The 23,531-nt window shown below is 48.6% G+C and overlaps 1 protein-coding gene and 1 pseudogene across 1 annotated transcript; both read left to right on the top strand.

Annotated features, from left to right (window-relative positions):
- Positions 1 to 543: 543 nt before the first annotated feature.
- Positions 544 to 6,574, top strand: LOC122120815 (annotated as a pseudogene).
- Positions 6,575 to 6,634: 60 nt separating this feature from the next.
- Positions 6,635 to 16,770, top strand: LOC122120814 (ral guanine nucleotide dissociation stimulator-like). Its single transcript, XM_042695034.1, has 14 exons — positions 6,635 to 6,694; positions 9,263 to 9,459; positions 10,043 to 10,102; positions 10,819 to 11,012; positions 11,266 to 12,464; positions 12,569 to 12,787; positions 13,054 to 13,157; positions 13,589 to 13,649; positions 14,296 to 14,364; positions 14,793 to 14,876; positions 15,338 to 15,370; positions 15,661 to 15,782; positions 15,975 to 16,070; positions 16,373 to 16,770. Exons 1-14 carry the CDS (start codon positions 6,635 to 6,637, stop codon positions 16,626 to 16,628), a joined length of 2,754 nt encoding a protein of 917 aa, XP_042550968.1. The 3' UTR covers positions 16,629 to 16,770.
- The last annotated feature ends 6,761 nt before the right edge of the window (positions 16,771 to 23,531 follow it).

The raw sequence follows: 23,531 nt of genomic DNA, 5'->3' as shown, positions 1-23,531 counted from the left end.
GGTTCCTTCAGTTTCAATAGAGTCACACATTCTCTCCCTTCCTCTAGTGTGTCTAACTTCTTCCTGTTCAGGTCATAGATGTGCTGTGTGTTTGTGTGTGTGTGTGTGTGTGTGTGTGTGTGTGAGTGTGTGTGTGTGTGTGTGTGTATGTAACTGAATCCTTTCCAGAACCCAGTTTAACCCTTTGTGGGCTCTCAAACACTTCTGAAGTTTCATGGTGTCTTTGGAGACAGGTGGCTACCGTCGTGCTTTTTTAGAGTTTTATTTGTTTTGAGCTTCCACCTGGAGTCTCCTTTAGCTGGCATGTGGGAGGAGGTGTGGGGAGAGCCTAGACACCTGGCCAGGATATTACTTGTTTCTGTGCTGGTCCAAGGATCGCAGCCTACAGAGTAGCTTGGATTACAGTAGTGAGACACTGGGACCTTGCTAAGAGAAATAGTTGTAAGGGACACATGTCCTGTCCTGTCCTGAGGCTGACACAGCCTCTCAAGATGTGCACCTGTACCCAGTACTCCAAACTGGCTTGTGTACCCGATTTTTGTCATGACAGGAAAAGTCATACAGGAAGAACACAGAGAACTCTTGATGGAGGAATTTGTAATCCTGCAAAGAGAAGTGCTGGGGAAAGCACTGCTCAAAGGGTGCCCTCTCTTCACAGGTCAGTTTTAGTCTGCAGACTCATTGAACACTCAGCTCCTTTCCTTGTCCGGGAAGTTAGAGGAACATTGGCTGGGTGCACAGTGTTTCATGTATTGTACATCGGATCATTTATTGTATGGTGGTCATGCTTTGAGCAAGAACAGTAGAAAAGGACCCTGTTAGAGATACCTGCTCCTGTGGTTGGATGGATGCTCATATGGGTATCAGGACCATCTGAGTGGCTTTTATTAGAGAAGGAGATCTTTAGGATCCTTGACTTTAATGGGTGATAAGATAGTTTATCTCCTCATGAGTTTCAAAACAATGGAATATCATTGTCCAGATGTTTGAAAATGATGTAGGAGACTTATGACAAGAAGGAAAACAATATGTGTCAGAAACTCACATAATAGCCATGTAAACTTGGTAATTCTTACCTCAGAACAGGTAAAGCAATAGAAGGTCACAGGCATTGAGCTCACACACCAGTCATGTGACAGAACCAGGTTAGATTCAGTTTGTGGCAGGAGGTGGTAGGAGCTGTTGTGTAAGGTGTTCAGAGGAGATGGACTTCAGGAGATGGTGAGCAGCCTGGAGGAAGCTGATTTTGCTTCTAAGTTTGATGCTTCATTTAGGTCCTAGTGCCTCCATGAATTTTTATGTGTGCTTCCTTAGAATTTTTCTGTGTGTCAAGGCTGGGGCTTGAGCTCAGGGTCTGTGTGCTCTCCCTTAGCTTTTCCTCACAGGGCTAGCACTCCACCATGTGCCACAGCTCCATTTCTGGCTTTCTGTGGTTCATGAACATGAGCGTCACAGGCTTTCCTGACCCAATGGACTTCACACCATGATTCCAGATTGCAGTCTCCCAAGTAGCTGATTCTAGACATGAGCTGCCAGCACCCAGCTACAACTGGGTATATGTCATTCTCTAGAACACGCTCATTGTTTTAAGGGTTAATGTCAGAATCATAAGAAATGATTGACAAATTTAATATAACGTATATGAAGTCTTAAGTTTAGGTTTTGTTTAAGATTTAGGCTAAGGACGAAGATGAGCAGTCAGCTTCATAATCAGGCAGAAATTCTAGTGCATACACTCTCCAGAGTGTGGTTTTGTGAAGAGAGAAGGGAATATTTAGCACTCCATCAACTTGATGCTCTTGAACTAGCTGACCAGTGTTGCTGTTTTCTCTATTTCCATTTTCATGATGTGCGCCATTTCACATGGAGTTGATAAGAATCTGGGTTTCAGGAGCTTAGCAGACCATGGTTGTTCTCCTCTTGCCAGAAGACGTTAACATTATTGGCGGCAGTGGCAAATAACTCAGGACTTTCTACCTGCTACACATGAGCTATGCCTCAGCACCTTTTGCCTTAGTTTGTTTGTCAGAGGGTCCTGAACATTTACCTGGTGCCAGATTCAGTCAGTGACCTTCCTAGTGCTGCCTGTGAGTACTGGGACCACAAGCCCTTATACTTTGATATAGACTTTGATATAGAACTTCAGTAACTTTTGTCCAGACTGCTGGTCTTGAACCACACTCCTCCAGTGTCCATGTTCCAAGTAGCTTGTATTACGGTTTGCTCTACTGTGCCTGGATGGTGGGTGACTTTAAATCATTTACTGTAGAGGCATTTTTTTTTTGAGGGGGAGGGTGGCTGTCTACCTAAGTACATGTAAACTTCCTATATTTAAAGCCTAGATCTTTTCATCATACTGTTTATCTGAATTGTGTGCTATTGCCAGAAGCATGTTTCATTTTACTAGCAAAATTGAAGTTCAAACCTACAAGAGGCTTTCTTATTTGAGGCTACATTTGGCTGCCTGGTAAGGCAAGGTCCCTGTGTCCATGCGCTCTCCCATGTACCTGGGTCCTGCCCTTTGTCAGGCATTCTCTTCTTCCTAGTCCTCACAGCATTTGTGATTGCCCACAGCTGGCTAATGGAAGAAGAGCAGTTTGGCTTTCCTGCATTTAGTGGCATCTCTCGCCTGACCTCGCTGGTATCCTTCTTGGGTAAGCATTTCCTGGTGTCTGCTACTTTGGCAGAGCAAGAAGAGGAGCAGTATATGCAAATGACTGTGCACCTAGAGACCAAGGACAGATGTAAGTCATGAGAAACCTATGAGAAGGAGACTTCAGGCTGTATCAATTGTATACAAGGGTGACAACCGAGAAAACCCCAAGGGACACAGCCAGTTGTCCCAGTGCAGCAGAGCTGACAGCTTGCAAAGACTAGAAAGTAGTCCCACTTGTGTTGCCTCCATTGTCCAGTAAGTGAATAGTTGCTTATAGAATTGAAGCATGTTGCGGAGGTCAAGTACTAGAATCTTTACTGTATACTTCTTTATTTGCATACTCAATTTAGAGATTGGCCTCTCTCTGCATTTCCCAGGAGGATCCTGATGTAGTTGACTCAAGTGATCCTCATAACCTCGGCCTTCCCAGTAACTGGGACTCTAGGCCTGCACCCCTGCTCCCAGCTCCCTTCACGTAGCTTTACTGATGAAGAAATGGAGGTGTGAGAAACATGTTGCCATTCTTCACTGCCTCATATCTGAAGACATGATAAACATTCTGAGATAGATCAGACTGTTTATATTACCTAAAGTTTATTTACATCCAATGTCTTTTAGCTGTCATAGCCAATGACTACACTCCTGGCTTCTGATCGTGCCTTCGAGGAATGGTTTCACATGTTTCCAGTTATTTTCTCTCTTCCTCCAGCTTATCCCATTCTGCTAGAAGGAGATATTTGAGCTCAAACATGGCATCTGTCTGGACCTTATCATCACACCTTAAGAGCTACTGATAACTGTTGTCTTGGGACAGAATTCCTTAAGTTACTTTCAGATAGTATAGTTGAGTGAATGAGGACACAGGCTGATTATGATAGTAGCCCATAAAATGCCTAGAAAAAGCCGGGCATCGGTGGCTAACACCTGTAATCCTAGCTACCCAGGAGGCTGAGATCTGAGGATCGAGGTTCAAAGCCAATCCTGGGCAGGACACCCCTTGAGTCTCAGAAAACCGGAATTGGCATGTGACTCAAGTGGTAGAGTGCTCGCCTTGAGCTGAATTGCTGAGGGATAGTGCCCACTCCCAGAGTTCAAGCCCCATGACACACACACACTCTCTCACACACACACACACACACGCACACACACACACACACACACACACACACACACACACACACACACACACGAATTGCCTGGAAAAGCAGGGGTCATCCCTCCAATCCCTGCTATACAAATGCAGTAGGAGGCAATGTCTCATGAGTAGCATGGCCTGGCCTTTTCAATTCTTTTTTATATTATATTTTATTTTATTATAAAGATGCTGTACAGAGGGGTTACAGTTATATGAGTAAGGCAATGAGTACATTTCTTGTCGAGCATTGTTACCCCTGCCCTTCTTCTCTCACTATCCCTTGCCATCCCCACCTCCCTCAGTCCTCCCCAGAAGGAAAGTTGTAAATTTCATTTCCAATATACTGTCCTATGAGTATCATTGTTCCAATGGGTCATCCTGTGTCCTTGTTTCAGCGTTTTGTTATTTCCCTTCCCCTCCCCAAATTATACAAAGGTATATAGAAGATTCAGGGTACAAGTGAAAAAAAAAAGATTCAGGGTACCAAAATCAAGTAGAGTGACAAACAGAGGATATACCATAGGGGGAAGAACATACAAAGGAAACCAAATAATCACATAGTGCATTAAAAACTACAATAAAGGAAGACCTCTTGGGTCCATATCTTGGGGTTCATTTCACCTAGCATCATCTTCTCTGGTCATATGTATATAGCTGTTGAGCTTTTCTGCTCATCTGACAAAATAATGCTAGATGTATATTAAGAATTGCATATGAGGGAAACGATGGGGCCTATATTTCTTTGGGTCTGGCTTGCTTCAGTGAATATGATTTTTCCAAGTCTTTCCATTTCCTAATTAATGGTTAGTGTCATTCTTTCTGATGGAAGCATAGAATTCCATTTTAAATATGTGTATATGTATATACATATATATATATATATGTATATATATATATCACATTTTCTAGATCAATTCATCTACTGAGGGACATCTGGGTTAGTTCCATATCTCAGCTATGGTGAATAATGTTGCGATAAACATATTTGTGCTGGTAGCCTTCGTATGGTTTTGTTTGTGATCATTTGGGTGAATGCTCAGAAGTGGAATCCTTATATATTAACCTGCTCCGGAATGGTCTGGCCTTTTACAAGTGTTTTCTGACTCAGTCTGTATACTGACTCCTTGAAGGGGCAACTGAGGCACAGAAGTCAAGAAACTTCGCAAGGATGTTGTTAGACTTTCCTTGTCTACAACAAGTGACGGAGAGAAACTGTTTCAAGGAGGAAAGGAGTGTTTTGGCTTGCTTCCGGCCTCTTCAGTCCAGGCTTGGTGGTAAGTCAGACATCATCTCATCAGCAGTGAGCAATGGCAGAGGCTGCTTCTCTCATGCAGCCAAAGCAGGCTGCACAGTACAGGAAGGGGCAGGACAGACTTAACCAGTGATCTATTGCACTAGGTCCCAACTGCTAAGTTCCCAGCACCTCCCCAGCTAAGTCCACAAGCAAAGGACCAAGGCAACATTTCCTATTCAACTAGTAACTGATCCAGGGATTTTCAGTCCTCACTCCAGTTGCCTTTCTGCGGTCCTCACACTGTGTGCATTCTCCCCAGCCATGCGGGAAGCACACAGAAACAAGTATAGACCACACATGGTACTGTCTGCATCTTCTCACAGTCCTCACATACCATAGTCCTTACTAATTTATTGGCTGTGTTTAAATTTTGTCAAAGTATGTATTCAGTTTGTTCAAGACCCACTCATGCAGATATCCAATTTAGAAGTAGTGACAAAAACACCTGTATTCAGGTCCTCGGGATGCTGTGGAAGGAGGCACGGGCCCTGTCTGGTTCTTCAGGACTTGCTCCAGAATCGCCAACTTGGCCATGCCTACAAAGCATGTGCTGACATGCTGACACAGGTGTGGATGTGGCTTCCTGCAAAGAGAAGAATGAATTGCCAGTGTCCTGGTTGGTGAGTAGTTGCATTTGTAAATATTCATGAGTGATGTCAAAGAGGAACCCCCTCAGTGAGCCCAGGCCTGGCTCCAGTGGACTGGGTAGCATCAGTTGCCATACATACTCAGGTTATGAATGAACCAGACCCTTCCTTTAGGACAGAATTTACCCAGGAAAATGTCCTCACTGTTGCACAGGCAGACATCGTAGCTCTTCCCTGCTATCGGAAGAAAAACAACCCAGAGAAAGGGGTCACAATTTGGAGAAGTGGCGTTTTACATACTTTGTAGGTTTTCAGGAGCTCTGATGGGAGCTTCAGTGGGAAACAGAAGGGAAACAGAGGACCCTGTCTGCTTTGGGCCCAATTGTTGGTATTTTCTGGCATGTTTAGGTTGAGAGAGTCATGAGAATGTGATGAGAAGAGCACTAAGAATTCTGATGGCCTGTGGTGTGATGGACATCTGGCTGTCACTGAGCTGCCACACTGAGCCACAGCTACAAGGAAGCTGAGTGCACAGTGAGGCCATGTCTGAAGAAGGTGGGCAAGCCTCCCCACCTGCTCCCCACCATGCGCTGTCTAAAGTGAGGCTTCTCCTGTCTTTTTACAATCTGCTAACCTGGCTTGAGGAGAAAGGGCCTGTCTTCAAAGAAACAGACGTTGAAGGTTCCATTTCAAATCTGGATCCCTGGAGAATGTACCAAGTGGAGGTGTCAGCAAGAACAGGTTCCAGAAAGAGTCAAATCTGTTTGTGCAGAAGCTCTGGGGCCAGGTCTTTAGAAGGAACTGGCTGCAGAAAGGAAGCTCATCCTGCACTGCCTGGTGCTGGCAGAGGTGGTGCAGAGGTGCTGCTGCTTGGAGCAGTAGGAGAAGAAGCAGTGGGTACCACCAGCACCACATCGCAGTTGGATGTTCTTGGCTGTTTGCTTCCATTCTTACCATTAAACATGTTGGAGAAAGAGGATGAGTATGCCGCTACCAATCGTGGGAGTGAGATTTGGAGTTGTGTACAAAGAAAGTCCATACCATGGTGGAGCTGAATTGCTTGTGCCATACTTCTGGTTCCATTAGTTCTTCCCCACCATCCTAAGAGGTGGACAATTGTCACTGGTATATTAGCCTTTGGAAATTAAAAATGGTTAAGTCTATAATGGTATAAAATAATAAGCACAGATATATCAAATCAATGTCATAGGCCTGGATTCTACCTGCAGCCCTCACACAGTGGTCACTTCCTCAGAGCAGGCAGGAGGAGTCAGGGACTGTGTCGTCAGGATAGATGGCAGGATCAGCGCCATGGTCGGCAGGACCAGTAACATGGTCCTGGTGATGGAGATGGAAACCACATTGGAGGGTTACCTCAAGGGCTTCTGTTGGGTGGCTTTAGAGCAGGAAACCCTGGCCTCTGTTTCCCATGAAAAAGCCCCCACCATGGCTCCCAGTCAGGCTGAATGCATAGACCTCCTTGGCCCTGCATGCACGAACCATGCCAGTGAGCATAAGTTGCCATCATCAGAGTCTTGGGCACTGACTGTGACATTTTTGTTTTCAGTCATGGGGCCTGAACTTGGCCTCTGTGCTGTACCTCAGCTCTTCAGCTAAAGGCTAGTGCTCTACAAATTGAGCCATAGTGCCACTTCTGGCTTTTTCTGCTTATGTGGTCCTGAGGATTCGAACCCAGGGACTCAGGCATGCAAGGCAAGCACTGTACCACTGAGCTACCTTCTCAGCCCTGACTGTGACATCTTGAGCAAGGGAGATGGTGGACCTAGGGAAGGAGCAGACAGGGAAGGGCACACCTAGGAATCTAGAGGCAAAGGATGCCAAGGTTCTCCCTCCCCTGCCAGGATCCCTGTGGCGGAGGCGCCTGTCCACTTCCCTGTTGCTTGAAAAGTGAAGGCCTCCCATCTCCACTTTTCTCCACATCAACCAACTCCACGTCCAGGCTGCTCTCACTCTAACTCCTCTTCCCATGCGCAGTGGCAGCCGAATATTCTCAGCCCTAGGAGCTGAGTGGTGCCCAATCCACTCTGGTAGCCCGATCCCTTTGTGCCCTTTCCACCTCTACCTCAGTGAACATGGTGCAGAAATCACTGGCTCTCCATGCCCACACTGGTCACTCCATCAGCCCACCAAATGAGCCCAGAGATTGGCCTCAAATTCTCTTGGATCCCAGGCTGCCACACTCTCTGACTCTCCAGAAGAGTAGAGAGCTGAGGATACAGGACACTGAACCAACTCCCCATTCTTTTCAGCTTCCCATCTCACCCACCCTCTCATTTGCACACAGACCTTGTGGCAGGTAGAGCTCCAGCATGCGCATGTGAGGACCCATATGAATGAACACAGACGTGTGCCATCGTGCCTGTGTGGATGAATCTGTGTCTATGTGTCCATGTGAGGTCATGTGTACCTCTCTCAATAGGTGTGTTGAACAAGGGAGTCTCTCATGGGTAGGATTCCAAATAGAGAAGACCTCATCTGTGTGTGCACTTGTGAAATGCTCACCCCCACATAGAGCTCAGATGTTGCCTTTCCTTTTTCTTTGTTGTTCATTGTTGGCTTGCATGGATTTGAGATAGAATCTCTTGCCTAGTTATCCTCCTTGAACTTGGTATCCTCCTCCTGGAGGCTCCTACTACAGGAAAGAGAGGCCTAGGCAAGGACAAGTGGTTTGCAGTTTATTCTCTGTCTAGACACCATGTGCAGGGACTGAATCTCTACAAGAGTGCAGTGAAAATGACTGACACCAGCTGTAGGGTTCCCAAGCATTGGATAGATACTGGGTCTTATTCAGTGTATGATTTGCTCAAGCAGGTGCTGGGTGGAAGCACTAGGAATGAATGGGTGACTGGGGGAGGCAGGCAAGCACAGGCACTTGTACATGAGGAGACATTTAAACTGGTAGGAGGGATCTGGTGGGAACTCATTAAGTGTGTCCTCATAACCATGACATTAACTAGACAGAGGACAGTTGGTTGTGTATGTGGAGTGTGTCTAGTTTGGCTCCTGCCCTGCCATGGGGCCCAGCTAGCACCCAGGGGACATTTGCAGAAGTCTGGTCTGAGGCTGAGTTCAGAAGAGGGGACTTCCCTTCATTGATGATGATATCTCCAGAGATGATGTCACAAAGGGCCAGCAGGAGTTGGTGCTGGTTATCAGCTGAACCAGCTGAGCTGTATGGAAAGCGGAGGGACAGCAGGATGTTCTCCTGCTGTTGCCCGCTATTCCACAGAACAGCGCCACAAAGCGAGTTCGATATTGTTCGAAGACGCTGGGTCATCCCTTGTCCCAGTCGCCTGAGAAGATCTACACCATGTATCCCACGGGTGAATCAAGGAAGAAGGAGGGTGTGGAGGGAGGGCGAGTCCCCTAACCTACTACCTTCTGGCACCCTTTACATTCTTGAGTGGGGTGTAAATACATGAGTGTGTGTGTGTGTGTGTGTGTGTGTGTGTGTGTGTGTGTGTGTGTGTGCGTGTGTGTGTCCCCAGGTTATTTTCATTGTATGGCCCTGAGCCTTTTCCCAGTGTGCTGCTGTTTCTATGTTTGAACTGTGTCTCATTTCTCCACAGCAGTTAGAGTGGGTGTTAGCCCCCACCCTTCCTGATCCCTGCAAAGCAGGATACCTGCAGGGAGGCAAAGTGGAGAAGCTAGTAGACCACTTAGTGCCTGCCCTGCTCTTCGGAGATGCTGTGTTTGTCCCAGTGTTTCTGGGGACATACCGCACTTTCACGACTGCCCATCACGTGTTGAACCTGCTGTTCAACAGGTAAGTGCCACCTCTGATCCTGGGGATGGGTCCATTGGCTAGGCCTTGGCATGTGCTGCACCAGTAAGGATCTGCTTGGATCCTGACTACTGGCATGCTAGGAGCAACATCCTCACTGCCTGAGGCTGGAGGGGTGGGATGGGTCCTGAACAGGCCTGTCCACATCATGACCTTACACACTAGGGAGCGCAGGGATGTGGGCGGAGCTGGGAGAAGCCCCTCTCTCATGAAGAACTCCTCTCTACATCGAGGCCTCCTATGAATAAGACCTCAAGAAAAGCATTTTCCAAATTGACAGTGGTGGTTGATGTTCCATCTGGGCATCTTGACCTACCTGAACCTCACTCGGAAGCCCAGGGGAAACACTGAGAGACCCCATGCCCATTGAGGTGTGTGTGGGGGAGGAAGCTAATGGGCTCATCATCTTGTGTGGGGATGCATTTCCAGACGCTTGACACCACTCAGTGAAAGAACAGGGAAATCCTTGTCATCCTGAGCTCCATCCTGTGCTCAGAGAGACCATTGGGACTGTAGACATCATGTGCAGACACAGTATGTTTGACATTCTCATGGTGTCCCCTAGATACAGTCATTTCCTTGAATATGAGGAGGAGAAGGCAGGCGCGCAGGAGCACCTGCAGCGGTGAGTGTGCCTGGGGGAGGAGGGAGGGCATGTGTCTTAGGGGTGGTTGCAAAGAGCTGGCTTTGGGAGGCCTGGGCAAAGGGAAATTGAGATTCCTGAGGGGAAGGCTCAAGTCCAGGTAGAAATGTGTCCCTGCAGAGATTGTGTGTGCTTGTTGTGTGCCTATGGAGGGTGGGAGAAGCCTCTGGCATGTGACCAACCCAGTCCCATTTGCCTGCCCTGGGAATCCTCAGGACCACACAGAACAGGGAGGGCGACACTGCGCCATCATGGACAATCCCCTGAGATTCCAGGGGCCTCAGTGAGTGCTCAAGGGCCAGGATGTGCTGTTTGGGTTGAGAGTCAGGACAAGACTGTTGACACCTGGCTCTATGTGAACAGGAGGCCACTAGAGGCCACTAGAGGCTGCCCAAGTGAGGAGATTCTGGGTTCTGGAGATAACAAGCAACAGGACAAAGCACCCCAGAGATGACAGTTCGGGGAGCATGCCCAGGGACACCAGGCGGTGGGTGTGGGTGGGATGGTTTCATCTGTGATGTAGGTCTTGTCGCATCGCTCGTGTAGACAATGTGTGTAGTGCAGCCAGGTGACCAGGCCCGTTATGGGCTATGGGCATGGGCAGGCCCAGGAGCCCAATTCATACACCTGTGTTTGAGGGGGTCTGAAAGGAGGGTAGGCCCAGCCTCTGACTCTGCTGCTTCTCCCTCTGCACCTAGAGCCTTCTCCTTCATACTGGGCTCCTGGATGAGGGAGTACCCAGAAGACTTCACTGGAGCACCGGACACGTCCTGCCTGCAACACCTGGTAACATATCTACACCTCAATATGCCTGGCTCTGTTGAGGAACAGCAGGCCCGCCTTCTGCTCAGTCAGCTGGAGCACATGCTTCTCAAGAAGCCAGAGCTGGAGGGTGAGTAGCATGGGTTGGCAAAGGAGAGAACAGGTGTGGGATTCCAAGCTTTGTCCACCTGAAGGCAGCTCCCATGCTACCATGGGGCCATCAACAGGACAGCCAGGGAACCTGGATGCCTTGGCATGAAACCTGTCCTGGCAGGGCTTCCTGGGGTGGAGTCCAGGGACTAGGGCTTCTCAGCAGGCAGGGGTCTCGTGGCCGTAGGAATGACTGAGGGGAAGGCAGTGCTGTAGGGGATCTTTTCTTGTAGCTGTTCCACCAACTGCCAGGCTTTATGAGAAAACCACTGTACACCCACTGGATCCATCACCCTGCGTAGAAGCAGTACTACCATGTCAGTCAGAGCTGGAACTAGCTGTAGCCTCAGAGGCCCCCTCAGCTCCAGGAGCTGCAGTGGAGCTCCAACAAGAACCCCATGCAGACGGATGTTCTGACTCACCTCCGTCAACTGTGACCGAAGAGATCAATCCACCTGCAGGTCAGCCAATGGCCCACAGCCTTGCACCATCTCCAGCACCAAGTCTGGATCTTGACCTGCAATACTCAAATGAAGAAAGAGTGGCTGATCCCTCAGTGCCAGGGGCACTTAGCCCAGTGATAGCAATGGCTCTAGAGCCAGCCATTGATGCACCAATACATGCCAGTGATGAGGGTATGCCAGTGCCCACTCCAGAAGCCCAGCTGCCTGAAGGCCAGTGTGACCCAATTCTGCAACCCGCTCAAGAAGGAGACGCATCTGCAGTTCAACCAGAGCCCTCCAAACCTATTGTAGTGAGCAGCTCAGGGCCAGAGCTAGAGGCTCCAGGAGATGAAAGCCTGGAGTGTGTTCTCGGTCCATCTGGGGAGCAAGTGGAGTCTCTGGGTCCATCTGGGGAGCAAGTGGAGTCTCTCGGTCCATCTGGGGAGCAAGTGGAGTCTCTGGGTCCGTCTGGGGAGCAAGGGGAGTCTCTCGGTCCCTCTGGGGAGCAAGTGGAGGCTCTCGGTCCATCTGGGAAGCAAGTGCAGTGTTGCCCGCTTGCTGGAGAGGCTGACTGCCTTGAGTCTGTTGCTGAGCAGCCAGAGCCACCCATACAGGAGCCTCTGCCGCCCAGCCGGGATGTAGCACCCGTCCCATCTGTGCAGCTGGAAGCTGACACAGGCTTAGGAGGGGACATTCCTCCAGTTACTTATTTTGACAAATACTATGAGCCGCCAGTCCCTGAAGACGCCGATGGTGCTCTGACCTGTGCTGCCGAGCAAGAGCCTGCTGGCCCACCAGCTAGCGAGGCAGACAGGCCTGCGGAAATAGACCCGGCTCCCTGGGAGTGCGTGGAGATGGAGGATGTGCAGATTTCCTCCAGGGGGCCATCCCGGATGTCCATGCTAGAGTTAGACAGTGATGAGGAGACAGCTCGAGTGCTAGATTGGCTGCCCGAAGAGAAGGCAGATCAGTTCTCCATCATGGCCGTCGTAAGTAGCTTGGCAGGGCTGGGCGTGCGGGCTTTCCTTTGCACCTCCACTGCCACACCTGCCTCAGGGCAGAGTCATGCTGACCATTCATTTCATCTTTTCAGAAACTGTTCAAAAGACTCATCCCTTACCACCTTTTGAGTTACGTGTATGTACAAGCTGACCAGGAGGAGTGTCTGGAGCGCCTGGCACCCACTCTGCTTCCCATACTGGAGCACTGTGAGCAGGTCTCCAGTTGTGTGATCACCACGTGCCTCGGGGACCACAGCATGGAGGCAGCAGAGAGAGCCCAAGTGGTGCAGCACTGGATAGAGGTGGCTCTGGTATGAGCAGGAGGGGCCCAGGGACCCTTCTTCCCTTTCCCACTCCCACCAAGTGGCTGCCTGCTCACTCACAGCCACTGCCTAGCCTTAAAGCCCTCCTCCTACTCTGCCCTCACTTGGGCTGTGTGCATTCCTGCCCTGCTTCCACTGTCATTCCCCTCCCCCAAGCTGTCCCAGTTCAGCCTAGTAACAAAGGCCCAGCCCCAGGCCAAGCAGGAGCCCAGGAGTTTCCTCCACAGCTCTCCTCACCCATTCTTCACTCCTAGGAGTGCCACCTACGAAAAAATATCTCCACCTTATTTGCAATCGTGTGTGCTCTGCAGAGCAGCCAGCTCCAAGGCCTGAAGAAGACGTGGAGATTGGTTTGCAGGTGGGTGCACCTTTCTTCTGGGCAACCCTTGCTTCCTCAGCTTAGCGTCCATCTTCTGGGAGCCCAACGGCAGTGCCCTATGGCAGAGACCACAGCTCTATGGCCTTGCCTAGGATTTGCCTGCTAGGTTGGGATTCCTCTTCTGCCATACATTGCACAAGGCCCTTGGGGACGTTTTCCTTCAGAGACATCACAGCTACACCAGTCTGTGCAGTGCTCTTCCAAGCAAAACCACTCTGGGAATTGGGGTGGAGCTGGAGGTTTCCCCTCAAGACTTTGTTCCTAACCATGTGACCTAAGGGTCACAGTGGCTCTCCCTGCACAGCCCTGTGCCCATTAGCATAAAGTCCTGCCTCCAAATGGGAAATCCATTCACACTCCTCCTCTCCCTTCCTCTCCCATCTGTCACCTTGTCTCTGCCCATCGTCCAGGGAGAGAGTAGCTGTCTATCAGGAGCTGAGGAGGATACACTGCCAGGAGCAAGTGTACAAGGTTGTATGAGCCCCGGAATAAGATTTGACCCTCGGACGGAGGCGAGGGAAATTTTCTCTCTGATGGAATTCAAGGAGCATATCCAACATAGCTAGGAGAAGCATCCGTCGTGGGCTTGGGTGGGGGACAGATCGTATGGGGAAGAGGAGGTCCCTGGGGACCCCGTGGAGTGAGTGGAGGAGGCCACCTGGGTGTCTGAGGAGGGTGGAGAAAGTGACAGGGTTGGGTTGTCAAGGTTGCTGCTGAGATTTCCTGTCAAGCTTCCTCCTGAGTGTGGCCTGTGTTGAGGCTGCCTCTCTACACCCCGCCAGCCTGGCACGGCCAAGCCATGCCCTGGCTCTATTTCTGGGTGGCCTTCCCGTCCCAGGAGGGAAGCCTAGCCAGTCATGTGAGGTCAAGATGTCCCTTCAGATCAAGCAGCCCCAGAAACATCTTTTAGGGGATGCAAATGGCCACATCCACCATGGAGACAGGCCTTGGCATATGCTCTGGCCTGCCCAGGGATACAGTGCTGATGGTCACAGGGAGCCTGAGATCCTAGGGCCCAAGCCATGGCTGTCACACCACATTTGCGGCAAGAGGGGACTTTGGAGGGTTGAATGGTTAGAGAAGGAGTATGTTCTACATCCATGCTAACTGCTGCCAGGGGCGAGAGTCCAGATACAAGAGCTTCTGGAAGAAACTCAAGAGAGGCTGCAAGAAGCCTCAACAATTGGTGAGTGTGCATGCCTGAGGCCAGGGGCTTTCTAGAAGGAGTAGTTGAGGGGGGTCCCCCAACCCAACCGACCTGTTGGCCCACTCCCTTAATGCCCCATCACACCTGGCCTCTGCTCAGATGGCATGTTGCAGCAATGAGTTGCAGCCACAGCACTAAGGCCTGCACAAGAGTAGAGGAGCAGGTGAAGGGCAGGGCCACAGACCTTGCCCGTGTGTCAAGTGCCAGCCCTGGAGGGGCCCAGACCTAGATAGATTTCCCCATGCAGGGCTGTGTCTTTGGTATGGGGTAGAGGGTGGATCATTGAGGAATGAGCCTGTCTTGCCCCAAGTTCTGCTAGATAGATGGCTCCATGGGACTGGGGTAAGTCGGGTTCTTGGGAGGAGCTTAACAGGACTCTTCTGATCTTTCTGCACCCAATGCCACAGGACTATCCCGAGGGCACAGTCCCTTACCTGGGCACCGTCCTCACACACCTGGCCTCACTGCACAAAGACCAAGATTCCAAGGATGTGAGTGAACAGGGCCCCAGCCCTGGCAAAGCAGATTGGGGACAAAGAGCCTCTCCCTGCCCCTTGACCTCCAGCAAGAGCCCTCATCCTCCCCAGCCCCAGAGTGCCAAGCACCACAGCAATCCTACTTGTGATGCCCTATGCCCTCAGACCTCAGTGCTGCTGATGACATGGGGCCATGTCTCAGAGGGTGGTGAGCAAGGGTGGCAGTGTGACAGCAGGTGCTCAAGCTGACATAGCATGTGTGAATAGCATGGCCTTGTCACTGGAAGCCTCAAGTCTCTGCCACGTGCACAGAGAGTTGAGCAGTGAGCTCCCTGTCCTCAGGACCTAGGCCTCCCTGCCCTAGACTGAGAGCAATCCTAGTCCAGCTGTGCACCCAGCCTGCCCTCTGCTGGAAGGACTTGGTAGGGCGCCAAGTGGAAACAGCATTTTCTTAGCACATATTCTTTGCTTTGCAGGGCTCTTGGCTGAATGTAAAAAGAAGACGAGAGGTGAGAAAATGACACCTTCCTCTGCAGGCAGCCAGCTGTGCGGGTCCCTTAGGTTCTTCCTTCCCTCTGATGTGGATGGTCACATCACTTGTCCTCCAGAGGTCAGGAGATGGGGCCTTGAGCTGGGGATCTAGGACAGCGTGCTGGGGTTGGGCACTGGATCTCAGTAGAGAAAGGCGAGTGTGTTGGGGAGAGACAAGAGTGAAGCCAAGTGAAGACCCGAAGTCAGCTGCCTGGCCTACCTTGCCCTGGTCCAGGTCCATCAGCACTGTGTCCTTTCTCTCAACCAGGAATTCAAGGTGATGGCACTAATGAAGGAACTAAAGGGCTCATGTCAGGAGCTCCAGGTGGTTCCTGACATGAACTTCGTATCTTGGTTTAACAACATGAACCGCCTAAATGAGTTGGAAAGGTGAGCTGGGGTAGGCAGTGGGGGCAACAAACATGGGAATCCCCAGCACCAGTCCATGAGAGCCTGTTGTCTGAGTCAGCCTCCCACCAGACCTGTTGAAGGAAGGGTGTATGAGCTCCTGAGTCCCCAGGGCCCCTGGGAGGGAACCCCCAGGGTGGAGCCTGCTGTCCAACCAGCTACTTCTTGTCTTAGCTCCAAGCTATCCAGGGAGCTGGAGCCTCCCCGCCGGGTACTTGTCCTGAGCAGGAACAACAAGAGGAGCCCTCCCCTGAGGAAGCGCTCAGGAAAGTAAGTACATAGGCTTGCAGGGCCAGGGACTCCCCAGGGTCTGGGTGGTGGGACAGGCAGCCTGATGAGCTGGGGCTGCCATCCCACCACCTGCCACACAAGCCTTTGTCTGGGTGGTGTGGCCTGAGCTCTGCCCACCTCACTTCCTTCATTGGGGTCCCACGGTGGTCCTCAGAGGATTGGGCATATGGCTCCTTGAAAATGAACAGTAAGGAAGGCTGCCTCAAGCCCAGGGGGCAGTGGGTGTGGGACAGCCCTGTGGTTCAGGGAAGCCCTGGAATTAAGGCAGTCCCTCCATTCAGTTGCCAGGCTTTGACAAGAGAGCTCAGCAACAATGGCAGTTCCCAGTTGGAGACAAATGAGCAGCTCAGCGGTGGGAATGGCAGCCATGCACCCAGCATGCACTTGGGCTGCTCACCCAAGCCTTCTTCACACTGCAACCGATTATTTCAGTCGGCCCCAAACATCTGCATGGCAAAGATGACAGAATATGAGGGAATCTTGCCGTTCCTGAGCCCCCAGCCCTCCCGGAGAGCTGGGCATGGGGCTGTATCCTAGGCTGTCCTTTCTTCAGCCAAGATGCGTGCACTCCAACCAGAGAAAATCATATTCTCCAATGAGTTATGGGAAATGCGTTGCACAATGCACAAAGACTCAAATGTCAGGTCATTTAGATTAAAAACCTATGTGGAAACACTAATAGCGTGTTAAAACCATTTCTTTACAAGAGCAAGGTTTTGGTGGGTGCTTTTCTTTGCCTTCCTTAATGGCAGAGACTTCTGCATATTCTGTTCTAAGAAGAAATCCTTTCAGGCTTTGAGCTCATTTTTTTCCTGCAGAATGAGCAAGAGCAGGTCCCTCTAGGGGCTAGGCTTTCAGTCAGGTGTTCTCATGAACTGTTCCACACGCCTGGAAATCTGAGTGTTGAAATGTCTCCTTTGCAACAGCCATCATCTGTGTGGGAAGCTGCTGGCTCCTGTGCAGGCAGGGAATCCACCTCAACCTGCTGGGAGGGACTGGAGTCACCATGCAGGACCCTGGGGGGAAATCAAATGAGGCCACACCAGACCCAGGGCAGTGCTTCAGGGAGGGAGACACTGCAGAGCTGCAAGAAGAGCTAAACGTAGTCAGACCAAAATCACAGTTCTTCCAAAGCAAGTACCTGCCTAAAACTATAAGCACACTGATAAAGGGAAACCCAGGGAAACATGTAAAGGAGAAGATACAGATCACAGAAAGCACATCAGTCAAATGCCAGAGCCACTCACAGTTTCCTAAGGGAATATAAACCCTCTTGACTCATCATTTCTTTGAGTTCAAGTAATTCTTCAATAGTTGCCCTCCTGAGCTCTCATGCCAGTTACAGGAAGAAGATATATTATCTTTTCTCCATTACACAGTTGAAGAAAGCCATGGCAAGAGCACTTCCCCTTTGTGTTTACAATACCAGAGTTGCAGTGAACAAAATTCCATCTGGCCAAGCAGACACACATGACCAGGAAGGAAAGTGGGGACTATGCTTCTAGACTCCTCCACAGAGCAGTAGCAAAGGAGCCCAGCAAGAGATCAATAGAGGTTAATGCACTTAATGTTGTTTCAATCCTCTACTGTAAATTACCTGCCAGGTGCTGTGACTCACATCTGCAATTTCAGTGTCTCAGGAGCCTGAGATCTTCAACCTTCTACAACTGAGATACACACTGTCATTCCAGATATCCTTGCAGACTGTTGAAACCTAAGACGGTCAAAATATAAGCTTTCATATCCATGACCATACAGTGGAGTTCAGATTTTGCATGAAAGCTACATTTCATGAAATGGTAAATTCTATCAGATGCAAGAATAGAATAGTCAACCCAACTTCCTAATGGAATCACTGCCCAAATGAATGACCTAACAGCATCAGTGCTGGATGTGATGAGAGGGGAAACAAAGCTGAAGATACAATGTTTCGTTGTAAAGAGAAATGTTTCCTTTCTCCTGTGAGGAGCTTTCAGATAGCTTTCCTTATTTTGTCTTCAAAGATCATTGAGAAAGAAGTATCCTTTTAAGTGGATATTTTGGTTCAGCCATTTATCTGGAATTTCCAGTTTTATTGGATTATAAGCAGCAAATATGTACCACAATTTACAATCTTTTCGTAGAGCTTTTATAAGAAAAAATTTAGCGCTTTTTCTAGCTCTTTTCTAGCTCTTTCCCAGGTCTTGCTCCTCCCCTCCCACCCCCCACCGAGGGTCAAGATGGCCAGGTGTCAGCCAGAAGGATGAATAAATCTATGCCTTACCTGAAAAGAAAAAAGAAAAAATGTATTTGAGATCAATAAAATTGTGTATTGCCATTGCATCTACTACAGATGACTTGTTATCCACTGTCTATAGCATACAAATTCTTATTTTAATTTACTAATACATTTGTCATTGAGATAAAATATTTTTCCTATTTTTTTGGGGGGGTCCGGTCATGGGGCCTCAACTCTGGGCCTGGGTGCTGTCCCTCAGCTCTTCAGCTCAAGGCTAGCGCTCTACCACTGGAGCCACAGTACCAGTTCCGGCTTTTTTCTTTTTGCTTATGTGGTGCTGAGGAATCGAACCCAGGGCCTCAGGCATGCAAGGCAAGTGCTCTACCACTGAGCCAACTTCCCAGCCCCTTTTCCTAATTCTTATATACTGAGATGTGAGGTTAGTTGTGTCACAATTGTGTGTGTGTGTGTGTGTGTGTGTGTGTGTGTGTGTGTGTGTGTGTGTTGATCCCGGGGTTTGAACCCAGGGCATAGGCACTGCCCCTAAACTTTATGCTCAAGGCTATTACTTCTGGCTTTTTCGTGGTTCATTTTAGATAAGAGTCTCTCGGACTTTCCCACCCAGATTGACTTTGAACTGCACTCATCAGATCTCAGCTTCCTGAGGAGCTAGGATTATAGGCATGAGCCACCAGTGCCCTATATGATGTTAGTTTTTATCATTGTTGGTGACATACCACACTGGTAATTTACTCCCTACTCTTCTCTCAGGCAAATCTATCATATCCCTTCCTAGTTTTTCCTAGTTCAGGTTGGACCAGGATCCTTTGAACCTGCAGTCATCCATGGAGCTACACGCACAGGTGCATGCCGCCACACCACACCCAGCTTACTGTTTGAGGTAGGGTAATGCTAACAGTTTTATTCAGCCTGGCCCTGAAGTGTGTTCCTCCCGATTGCTGCCTCCCCACTAGCTGGGACTGCATGCATGAGTCATGTGTCCAATCTCATGTAATGTTTATCAGGCATGAGGAAGGTGGAAGGGGGAAGGTCGGAGATCTGTAAGACTCTTCAGGGAATGTTAGCATACAACCTTCTGAGCTCCATCCAATATCTATGAATACCTGGAACTGAAATTGCTTCAGAGCCCATGTGCTCAAGGCTGGCCACTAGCCTCTGGTGTTACTTAAGAAGCAAAAGGAAGTGAAGTCATGGGGTCCCCATGGGAAGGGTTGTTGGGACCTTGGCTTTGCCATTATGTCGTTTCTGCTTCCTGACCATCACCAGCTCAACAGCTTTGTCATGATTTCTGCCTCCCCACAGGCTCAAAGAGAGGGGGCCAAGTGACCATGGATGGAAATCCATAAAACCTTGGACCAAAAGGATCCTTTTGTCCTTTTACAGGCTTTGGTCAGGTGTTTGGTCACAGCCACAGAAGATGACAAAAGTGGTCGTTTCTGGCTCAAGTCTTTGAGCTGGTTTTTCTCAAGACATCACAGCTGGTGCTGTGGGATTGGTCTAACTTTTTGTGTGCTACATGTGGAAACGAGGCAGAAAACATAGCTTGAGTAGCCTAGCCAGATGAATCTGCACATAGCTGGCCAGTAGGACTTTCTGCCATTAAAAACCTTCTGTGATGCTCTGCAACCCCACAACCACAGTTGGGTACTCAACACTGGAGCCATGGAGAGTGGGAATATTTACCATTATTGGACTTGAGCAGATTTCGTGTTCATAACCCTATCTGAGAGAAAGGACTTGGATAAAGAATGGGTGGAAGCATTCTTGGGACATTGACCAGAGAGCCTTTAGTCCAGGGTACAAGAGCGTAGGAAATGACTGCCTCCTCACTTGCAGAGGACAAGAAGTCTTCCACAAAGCACAGAGCCACACATTCAGTTTTGTCAGGGTGTCCTTATTTCTAATGGAGATCTCCCCAGAAATGCCATCTGCTCAACACCAGAACGTGAACAGGTTCAGAAACACCTGAGGCTCACTTCTTTGATCATAGTGCTTTGCTTTTCTGTCCTCAAGATTGAAGGCTCCTAAGAATCCCTGGGTGTTTTTGAATACACAACAGCTCATTTCAAAGCCCTCTCACCTCCTCTGCCATTTGACTGAAGAAATCCTTTCCCAGCGAGCATCTTTTTCTCTTCGGCTTCTTGACAAAGCCTGTATTGGTAATCTTCATTGACAGAGTCAAGACAGAGATAGATGTGATGTGAGATCACATGGAACACAAGTAAAGGCTGGTTATGTACAGGCACGATTAAAGCACCCAGATTTACATGCATATCATGTAAAGACCTCATCAAATCTCTGGGGAAAGTAAGCATACTGAGACTTACCTGTAATCCAGGCTACTTGGGAGGCAGAGGTAAGAACAGTGTGTGTGTTTATGTTCATCATTCTTCGAATCGTTCTTTTGAATGGAATTTCCTCCAATTGACATCATGACAAACAGTTGCTGTGAAATTGTTAACATTTTTTTTCTTTTTTCCTTTTTTTTTTTTTTGGGGGGGGGTCCGGTCGTGGGGCCTGAACTCTGGGCCTGGGCGCTGTCCCTCAGCTCTTCAGCGCTCTACCACTTGAGCCACAGCACCACTTCTGGCTTTTTTTCTTTTTGCTTATGTGGTGCTGAGGAATCGAACCCAGGGCCTCATGCATGCAAGGCAAACAATCTACCACTGAGCCACCTTCCCAGCCCCTCCTTTTTTTCCTTGTTTGTCATGGGGCTTGAAATTTGGGCTTGGTACTGTACCTGCGCTCTTCAGGTCAAGGCTAGTGCTGTACCACTGGAGCCACACTGCCACTTTTGGGTGTCTGGTGGTTAATTGGAGATAAGAATCTCATGGACTTTCCTGCCTGGGCTGGCTTTGAACTATGATTCTCAGATCTCAGTCACCTGAGTAGCTAGGAATACAGGCATGGGCCACCATTTCCTGGCAACATTTTAAGAGCCATGTTGTCTTGTTATTTCCTAACAATGCATATGCGCACACGTGTGAGTGTATTTTCTTTTTTTTATTGTGAAAATACTGTACAGAGGGGTTACAATTACATGGGCAAGATAATGAGTGCATTTCTTTCAAGCATTGTAGCCTCCTCCTTTGTTTCCCCTTCTCATCCCATCCTCCCCCCACCGTCCCTCACCTAACCCTCCTCCCCTCCCCCCACCAAAGTTGTAAAGTTCGTTTTCGACATAACGACTTGTCTCATTGTTGCAATGGGTCCACCTGTATCCCTATTTAAATGATTTTTTTCCCCTTCCCCTCCACAAATTATAACAACATCAAATACAGTGAAAGCAGGGGTTATACCGTGGGGGAGGGTTATACGAAGCAACAAAGAAATAATCTTTTTTTGGGGGGGGGATTCCAGTCATGGGGCCTGAACGCTGGGCCTGGGCGCTGTCCCTCAGCTCTTCAGCTCACAGCTAGCGCTCTACCACTTGAGCCACAGCGCCACTTCCAGCTTTTTTTGTTTTTTGCTTATGTGGTGCTGAGGAATCGAACCCAGGGCCTCAGGCATGCAAGGCAAGCGCTCTACCACTGAGCCACCTTCCCAACCCCCAAGGAAATAATCTTATAAATGTGTTAGAAACAATCACATGAAAGAGAAAAACATTTGAATACATATCTTAGGGTTCATTTCCCTAACATCAACTTATCTGACCTTTTCTGCTTGTCTCAGACATATACTAGTTATTGCAAATAAGGGAAACCATGGGACCTATGTTTCTTTGGGCCTGGTTTACTTCACTTAATACAATTTTTTCCAAGTCTTTCCATTTCCTAACAAATGGGGCAATGTCATTCTTTCTGATGGAGGCATAGAATTCCACTGTGTATATATACTACATTTTCTTGATGCATTCATCTACTGAGGGGCATCTGGGTTGGTTCCATATCTTAGCTATGGTAAATAAGGCTGCAATAGACATAGTCGTGCTGGTAGCTTTAGTGTGGTCTTGTTTGTGAACATTTGGGTAAATGCCCAAAAGTAGCATTGCTGGGTCATAGGGGAGCTCTATGTGGAGTCTTTTGAGGAACCTCCATATTACTTTCCAAAGTGGTTGAACAAGGTTACACGTGTGAGTGTATTTTCATATTGCCATTTGCACAGCTGGGGACAAGTCTTTGGCTAAAAGTCTTCAACTCCTATCTGCTGTATTATTTTTGTTGAAGAATTTGCCAAAGTTTGGAGGAATAACTAGGTTGTGGTAAGGTGGCTGGCAGTTTCTCTAGACAAGACAGAGGTTGTAGATCAAAACAACCAACATGCTCAAGGCACTGGGCCTATATCCAGCCCCGAGAAAGAGGAAAATGAACTTGAGTGGCAGTTCCACAACTGATGGATAATGCAGCCAAGGAAATAATAACAGCAGATCCCCAGTAAAAGCAATATTACCACGATTTCAAGAAGAGTAGGTGAGAAAAGGAGCTGGGATAATAGTCCATGATCTAAAAAGATATTAAGAATTGGAATGAAATGTTTTTGGAAAAAATAACGCTTGAGAATAAAACTAGGCAAAGGAGAAAAACAGAAGAAGGGGCAGGAATAAAGCCACATCAATGCAATTTAAATAAAAAATACAGGCTATATTACATGACCTGAGGGTGAGCCGTTTTATCATTCATCCGTTTCTCTCTTCACTGATCTTTCTATTCAGAAGCAGTGCATTTGTACCCAGCTCTTTTGCAATGATTTTACTATTGTGCAGGAGAGAGGAAAATAGGAAAGCATTTGGTTTTCAGAATATACCAATAATTAACACTGATCTGGACTATTCCCCTCCCTGCTCCTTATTTCACACATCCTCTTTGGTTACTGTAATCTCAATATTAAAGTAAGATAATAATAGTGTGAAAGTTTATAAACCCAACTCTTGGTTTCCACACTTCCAATATTTCTGTCTGCCTTCAACGGAAGGTGTGGTGGCATCCCCTAGTACCTCAAAGAGAGTCCTCACCCTACAGGAACAGTCACGTGACTCACCTTAGTCACCCCTGCTTTAAATCTGAGGGCACAGTCACCACTGAACTGTATTCCGGCAGCACAAAATAATAACCAACTAAAAGATGGCCATTTAGTTTATCCTAGAGCAGCTAACTACCCATATTATTGATGTCAGTTTGTGGGGAATAAGCAGACAAAAATCAGATTGCATGAGGGGTTATGGGATGGAAAGAATTAGAAAACAAACACAAACTCCTGGAGCC

The sequence above is a fragment of the Dipodomys spectabilis genome, unplaced genomic scaffold, assembly GCF_019054845.1.
Source record: "Dipodomys spectabilis isolate Male_0828 unplaced genomic scaffold, ASM1905484v1 ptg000178l, whole genome shotgun sequence".
NCBI classification, from domain to species: Eukaryota; Metazoa; Chordata; class Mammalia; order Rodentia; family Heteromyidae; genus Dipodomys; species Dipodomys spectabilis.
This window is presented reverse-complemented; position numbering and strand designations above follow the sequence as displayed.